Raw genomic sequence first — 7968 nt, 5'->3', positions numbered from 1 at the left:
CTGTTGCTTCTTCTTCTTCTTGTTTAATTTTTAAATATTTATTGTTGAAAGTATTACATATGTCTGCTATTTCCCACTATTGACCTCTTCTAGCGGGGAGTGGGAGGGGGGTGAGGGGGTTGGTGGTGCGGGGGGGGGGGGGGGGGCGGGGGGGGGGCCGCAGGCCCTGCCACACCATTCTCTCCCTCTCCCCCAGGCCTTCACCACCCTATTGTCTGTGTCCATGGGTTATGCAAATATACATTCAAGTTCTTTGGTTGATCTGTTCCCACCCACCTTCTGCTACTTCTTTAAGCTGTATTTTTTAAGCTATTAACAACAGATGAGTTTACAAACTGTTTCTTTTATTCCCATTGGCAATGCCTCTTTTTAATATCTGGCATCTGTCCTGTAGTTGATGGTATGATGAAATTTTGTAGTGACTGAGTCTCTCAGACTCATCTGTGGAAGGAAATAAAATGTCTTTCCATCGGTTTCTGCCTTGGATCTCAATAATAGCACTGTTCTTGAAATTCTTGAAGTATTACTTTGGTATTGGTTTTTCCCAGAGTATCAGAGCATGATGATCTCTCTCTCCCGCTCTCTCTTTACTTAAAAAAAATACATATTGGGGCTTGGGGCCTCTTTTCCTTTACTTCTACATTTGGACAAATTCACAAAGATTGGATATACCTTCTTCAGATGGTCACAGGTTTCCTCTGGCCTTTATTTACACACAGGAACCAAGCTGATTAAATTTTTATTTCTTCCTTTGAAAGGTATGCTTCTAATGCATGAGGCGTTTTAATCAAGAAAGGATTTTAAAGCCAGTGGGGTACTGCGTGAGCAAAGAAGTCTGACAGAGAAGGTTCCTTTAGTCTTGAAAACTCAAAGCTGGTTATTTGACATTTATAATTTATATCCTGCCTGCTTCCAAAAAGATTCGGAATGGCATTTAATAAAGCAGACAGGTAGGCAGGAGGGAGGGCAGGCCTTCTGCATGGCGGTGTGGGACAGGCAAATTCAGCTGCAGCAATTTACTGGCACCTTTGGCTTACAAAGGCCTACATATTGTTTCTGGCCTGAATACTTGTCCTGGTACTTTAAGTTCTAGAAATCCCTTATAGTGTCCTCTAGCCTGGAAAGGCCACTCAGTAATAGGCTTACAGGATACCTATACAAGAGCAAGTTCTCCCCTTAGCCCAAAGCTCTCAAATTTGCATTGCTTAATGTGCTTTGTATTCTGTCCCTTTTAGTACATTATTTTATCTCTCTAGTTATAAGAGTTGTACTCCAGCAAGCCTGTTGACACAGAACCAAACTATTACAAATACTAGTAAGTGGGCTAATCCTCATGCACACTAGGGAATGATAGGGCAGTATTAGTATTTGTTGGTATGTCTGTTATTCTATCACGTGACAATATTATACCCATGATGATAATTAATCCCCCTGGCGAGAATCAGTAATTCTACTAGTACCTGCTGCAGAAGATCATCTTTTTGAATGCTTCCCTGAGCTCTGGGCTTCGGAAGGCATATATGAAGGGGTCAATGACTGCATTGCACATGATCAGCATGCCATTCACCTGGAAGAGGGACATGTAGCAGGCACAGTAAGGGTTATTTGGGCAGAATGTCATTAAGAGGACATGAAGAACAAAGGGGGCCCAGCAAAAGATGAAGACCCCAAGCAGGATGGTCAGTGTGATGGCCCCTTTCATGTTGGCTCTGGAAAGTGTTGAGATCTTCCTGGCATGGGAACGGGCCAGCAAGAACATGTGCACATAGAGGCAGAGGATAAAGACCAGCATCAGAGGGAACAATGATGTGAAGGTGATCACTGTGGGGATGCGATGGGAGAAGATCACCATGGTGATGCCACTGCATGTGCAGCATGTCCAGATGACCGCCAGGACGGCAACGGCGCGGCGCACGGTCACGATGCTGTGGTACTGCAGGGCATGGAAGATGGTGATGTAGCGGTCAGCGGCGATCACAGACAGGCTGAAAATGGAGCCCAGGAGGGAGAGGATGAACAGGGAGTCAATGATGTCATCGGCTGTGGTTTCAAAATGGCCACGAGGCTTGAGATAACCCTTGTTTCTGAGCATGATCAGGATATTTTCCAAGATCTTATACAAGCTGCCCAACATGTCGGAAATGGCCAGGCTGCAAATGAAAAAGTACATGGGTGCCTGGAGATTCTTATTCTTGATCACAGCCAGCAGGACGATCAGATTCTCCAGCACCCCGGCGATGGATATTGTAAAAAATATCTCTTCTGGCAAAACCACATGAGGACAGTCCGAATTATTTCTTGCTGTATTGTTGATGTTCTCATATAGATTGATTATATGCTTCATTTCTCCTGCTTGTGGTTAAGACAATGACGTTACTTGGACTTGACAGAAGACTGGACTGATTTTTCAGAATTTTTTTTTTGGGGGGGGGATGGGTAGTACTTGTGGGAGATCTGAGGTAAAAACTACACAGTCACCTAGGAAAGAATATATAAAAATATCATTTGCAAAATAAACTGCAAAATAAAAACAAGCCATGTTAACTTGAAGGAAGCTCTATTGCCTCAATGAAATATAATGATGTAATATTTTAAATAACACAGTTTACTGGGCCTTCATCCTCAGCACTCAGTGACAAACCTTTACTGGAATTTTGAGCCCAGAAATAAAAATAAAGATTATCCTTTGTCCTCTCCTCTTTCCCTTTCCTATTCTTCTCATGAACCCAATTCGACGTGAGATAAATGAGAAAAGAAGTAAGGAAATGAAAGGCATGTGCAGAAACAGAAAAGCACACAACTGCCTTTCTTTGACTTGGAGGAGTGGCTGGATTCAGGGGTCTGATGAGATGTTCGGGCCCTTTCTTTTTCACTGCCCGACCTTAGAGCACATAGAATAATGGCAAACGTATTGATGTACATTTCCAAAGTTGACGATGCAATGCAATACACGTTATTATTTTTGTCTCAAAGGCTGAACTCGCAGGAATGGTATTTCTGGAGATTTCCAACGTTTTCAAGTTTTTTCTAGGTTGAAGTTGAATTATGGCAGTAAAAGGATCCAGTTTTCCTCAAGCAGAAAAGGCTGACTAGATCATAGTTGAGTGACTTTGAGAAGTCTGCTTCAGGTGAAAGCATGTGAAATTTTTACTGATTCAGTTTCCAGGTGGCTAGACACAGATTTTTTTTTATTTTTATTTTTTAATTTCAGAGAGGAAGGGAGAGGGAGAGGGAGAGAGAGAGAGATAGAAGCATCAGTGATGAGAGAGAATCATTGATTGGCTGCCTCCTGCACATTCCCTACTGGGAATTGAGCCCGCAACCTGGGCATGTGCCCTTGACCGGAATCGAACCCAGGACCCTTCAGTCCCCAGGCCGATACACTATCCACTGAGCCAAACCAACTAGGGCGACACAGACGATATTATGAAATGTTTCAAATTTTCCTTTGCCATTGTGGTGGTTTTAAGGATATGACCACAAGTTCATTATACTCCTCCCCACAAGAAATGGAGCTTAATCCCCCTCCATTCAGGCTTGCTGGAAGCCAGCATGTTGTAAAGCAGATGTTGGGAGAGTGAATCAAGTGTAGCTTTTGATCCGAAGTCCACAGGGCACATATCACTGTCCTACACTAAAGTTTTTCCTGAAAAAGGACTAATTTCCTTACAAAGGACTGGGGTCAAGTATTAAGGCAGAAATGTTTGAGTTCGGTAGGTAGATGATTAGGAAAGGAGTGGAGTGGCAGGTGGTAGCTGCTGGTAGGGTTCTACCTAGGTTGACCACTTTATCCTGTGTTCCCGGGACCGGGAGTCCTGCATCCTGGGCACTCTCTCAGTCCCAGGCAACCTGCCGTGGTTAATTACTCTAGCTCTACCTACGTGGGCCCTGGGAAGTCTATATGCTAAAGCATCCACTCATGTCCAACATGCTGAGGAGAATGAGGCCTTTGATGGTTAACTTTATGTGTCAATTTGGGCCTCACGGTGCCTGATATTTGGTCAAACGTTATTCTGGGTGTTTGTGGATGACATTAACATTTGAATCCGTAGTCTGAGTAAAGCAGATTGCTCTCCCCAGTGTAGGCAGGCCTCATCCAATGTGTTGAACAAGAAGGCTCCATGAAAAAGGAGACATATGTAAAACTACATGTAATACTTTAAACAATAAAAAAAAGGGGCTCCATGAGTAAGGAAGAACTCCTGTCTGATTGCTGAGCAGGGGCATTAGTTTTTTCCTGCCTCTAGGATTCAAATGGAAATCTCAGTTCTTTTAGGGTCTGCTGGCTTCCTGACAGGGACCCCCATCGGCTCTCCTGAGTCTCCAGCTTGCAGACTGCAAATCTTGGGACTTCTCAGCCTCCATAATCTCGTGAGCCAACACCTTAAAATAGATGCTGTTTCCCAAGGCCTGTGCCCAGCATGAACCACCTACAGAGACTGTCTGGACAGAGTCTCTCGTCTTATACTTGAGCCCATTAAATGTGGTCAGATTTGGTGTATATTTTCAATCTTGAGTGCATTTGATGGTAGAATTGATAAAGAAAAAGGAAATGCTGGCAGAGCTTCAGGCACTTCTTAGGAAGAGGTGGTTCTGAAACCCAGCTCTGCTGATGTGCATTGCTGAGCTGCTGTTGCCAATCCTGTAAATCCATGGGAGAGTCCTAAACTTGACTAGAAAATGGTTACGTGTGTTGGAAATGAAAACGATAAGAAATACCATACTGCCCACAAAAATCTAGCTGGGGAGTCCTGGCCAGGTGGCTCAGTTGGTTGGAGCATTGTTCTGTGCACCAAAAGGTTGTGGGTTCAATTCCCTATGAGGGTACAGCTCTAGGTTTTGGGTTCAATCCCCTGTTGAGGGCATGTCCAGGAGGCACCCGATCGATATTTCTCTCTCATCTCTCTCTCTCTCTCTCTCTCTCTCTCTCTCTCTCTCTCTCTCTCTCTCTCCCCCCCCACTTCCCCTTTCTCTTTCTCTTCCCCTCTCTCTGAAAAATAAAACATATCCTCAGATGAGAATAAGAAAAATCTAGCTGCCGAAACCGGTTTGGCTCAGTGGTAGAGTGTCGGCCTGCGGACTGAAGGGTCCCAGGTTCGATTCCGGTCAAGGGCATGTACCTGGGTTGCAGGCACATCCCCAGTGGGAGGTGTGCAGGAGGCAGCTGATTGATGTTTCTCTCTCATCAATGTTTCTAACTCTCTATCTCTCTCCCTTCCTCTCTGTAAAAAATCAATAAAATATATTTTTTAAAAAAAGAAAAATCTAGCTGAGGAGATAAAACATGCACATCTGAGGAAGAGAACAGGCAAGGTTATGGTGACTTGCTAATGAGTCATGGCTGCTGCGTGGTGTACATGATGTGGAAGAGGGTTGGCTTGCCTACAAGCACTGTAGGTAATTCACTGTCCACTGTGCAGGGCCCCAAATGTATGCTTAGCAATTTAAATTATCACTCTCACAGATAAAAAACCAAACTCCCCAATACATCATTACGCTCTTAAAACTCTTCATTTTAAAGGCAATTGGGTATCACTGTGGCTTCTCATAGTGCTCTCTATGTCAAAGGTCAGAGAAGGGGCACAGTGAAAGGTATCCTCTTTTAATGCTCTAATTAAATGTAAGGGGTACTATTCCTATTCCTATTCCTCGCTACCCCACTAATTTCCTAGGTAAGAAAACTGAGGCTCAGAGGGGTTAAGTAACAAGGTTCTCCAGCTGCTAAGTCTGCCTTGCTCCAAGGCCCATGTTCTCTCCTGGGTTCCCTGTTAGGCAGAATTCCTTCTTTGAATTCTGTCCAGCACCCGTTACAAGGGGCCTTGAAGTGACCCTGAATTTCAGGGATGAGGCAGCCCCATTTTTTTCCTTCTTGTCCCGGTGGTATGATTGACAAGGAGTGTCCCTCCCCCACTTTCTTCATCACCTTTTCACGGTCAGCACACACATGCCTTTCTCTGTGCAGATGTTCCTCAACTGCCTCCCTCGCCCGAAGGAGCGTGAGGGAGCTTCCCACCGTGCTCCGCTACCCTATGTGTCTGTACTTCTCTGATGGCATTGCTCACATTAAACACGTGGTCTTCCCTGGTAAATGGATTCTGCGTTTTAGGATGAGCATTGTCCTTGCCACCTCAGCATGCTCAGTGACTTGCAGAGAAGCTGGGTGTGGCAATGTGTGTACAGTCAACGGCAGATGAATGCTGCTTATACCAAACAAAAAGATCCTAGTAAAAGTTAGTTAGCCACTGAGTTTTTAGATGAGATGCGTACCTAGAAAAATTAACAAGGTTAATAATAAAATGGCTTAGACATTTCTTACACTGAACTGCCTTAAGTTGCTCCAGAGCAGTGAGAGCTCAGTTGCTGTGGGAGCAGAACTCTTCCTCCGCCACGAGAGATGCAGGAAGCACTGAAAGTGAAGACTGCTCTTCAGCTGTCTGCTCCACCCCCTGGTGCTCGCAGAGGCTCAAGGCAGGCAGGCAGTCTGGCCAGGCTTGCAGCAAGGCCTGGCACCAAGGCCCAGTGGATATTTTTTATAAATACACTAGAGGCCCAGTGCACAAGATTCGTGCACTGGGGTGGGGGTTCCCTCAGCCCAACCTGCATCCTCTCACAGTCCAGGACCTCTTGGGGGATATCCACCTGCACCTCTTGCAGTTTGAGGCTCTCACAGTCCGGGACCCCCTGCTCCTTACTGCCCACCTGCAGCAGAGGTGAGAGAGGCTCCCACCACCACTGCTGCACTTGCCAACCATGAGCCCAGCTTCTGGCTGAGTGGTGCTCTCCCTGTGGGAGCACACTGACCACCAGGGGGCAGCTCCTGCATTGAGCGTCTGCCCCCTGGTGGCCAGTGCATGTCATAGTGTCCGGTCATTCCGCCGTTCAGTCGATTTGCATATTAGGCTTTTATTCTATAGGATGAATGAGGGAGCACAGCTTGTCAGCATCTCTCCTGCACTTCTGCGTAGGGTGCACTGAAGGGAGCTCTCCTCTTCCTAGTCTTTCTCAACGCCTTACTCTCAGTATCCCCCTCTATCCCTTGCCCATTTCTATCCCTTTAGGGTTTTGCATATGTGCATATATGTGTGTACATGCATATGCATGTGTGTGTATGTATACATGTGTGTGTTTGGGAAGAAGATGGGCGGTAGAATTTTCTCAAGGCAGCCTAGGGAAATACAAATATAGCAAATAGCTGTTTTCATAGAAAGAGTGGTGCTTCTGTTCTAAAGAGTGCATGCCCCCATGACAGAGCCAGCCAAGGAGAGTCAGTGTCTCAAGCCTGCAGTGGCTGCATGGCTTTCTAAGTGATGAGCACTTTGGAGGAGTTTGTGATAAGGAATGTTTCTTATGCTTATACTACACCCTGTGTTGCTTCCAAGGAAGTCAGAGGACTACAGGGCTAATGGACGAGAAAGCAGAGAGAGAGTGTGTTGCCCCAGAACCACAAATAATCCATGTGCGTATGTTAACGGCAGAGTTGCAGGAAGCCAACTGCATACCAGGTTTCCTAACTGCCAGGGCAGCAAAACTATGGCGCTTGTAAAAACAAACGGTATTCAGGTAAAAGGGTGATTCTCATGAAAGGGTAAAAGAAGCATGATTTTTTTCACCCCTATTTCCATTAAGAAAAGCCCGGCCATAGCCCTTGTACAGAGCCTGATGATAATTTCGAGACTAAGAACATAGAGAAGTTAATAAATTCATCAACAGGGAAGGCTGCTTTAGTTAGACAAACAAGTAATAGATTTTATTGTTACAGTTCAATTAGAAAAATATCCGCCCTTGGAGGGGATGAAAGAACACAATGAAAAGGATAAGCCCTTAGGTGGAATTCTGAATACAACCCATTTTGGACAGGTCTAACTGTCCTCTGTATCATCCCAAAACGTAAGAACCTGAGAAATTAGTAGAAAAGGCACTTACCCTCCGCTCTGCAGTAGGAACTTTCTGGCCTGGATCACTGAGAAT

The 7968-nt window shown here is 45.3% G+C and overlaps 1 protein-coding gene across 1 annotated transcript; it reads right to left on the bottom strand.

Annotated features, from left to right (window-relative positions):
- Positions 1-188: 188 nt before the first annotated feature.
- MC2R (melanocortin 2 receptor) lies at positions 189-7968 on the bottom strand. Its single transcript, XM_036322824.1, has 2 exons — positions 7924-7968; positions 189-2478 (listed from the first exon to the last, which is right to left on the bottom strand). Exon 2 carries the CDS (start codon positions 2342-2344, stop codon positions 1454-1456), a length of 891 nt encoding a protein of 296 aa, XP_036178717.1. The 5' UTR covers positions 2345-2478; positions 7924-7968; the 3' UTR covers positions 189-1453.

This window comes from Myotis myotis, unplaced genomic scaffold (genome assembly GCF_014108235.1).
Source record: "Myotis myotis isolate mMyoMyo1 unplaced genomic scaffold, mMyoMyo1.p scaffold_m19_p_9, whole genome shotgun sequence".
In the NCBI taxonomy this organism is placed as follows: Eukaryota; Metazoa; Chordata; class Mammalia; order Chiroptera; family Vespertilionidae; genus Myotis; species Myotis myotis.
The sequence above is the reverse complement of the archived record's forward strand: the minus strand, read 5'-3'. Positions and strand labels throughout refer to the sequence as shown.

Coding starts and splice junctions, on each gene's coding strand:
- MC2R (XM_036322824.1), bottom strand. CDS start 2,344: ATGAAGCATATAATCAATCTATATGAGAACATCAACAATACAGCAAGA.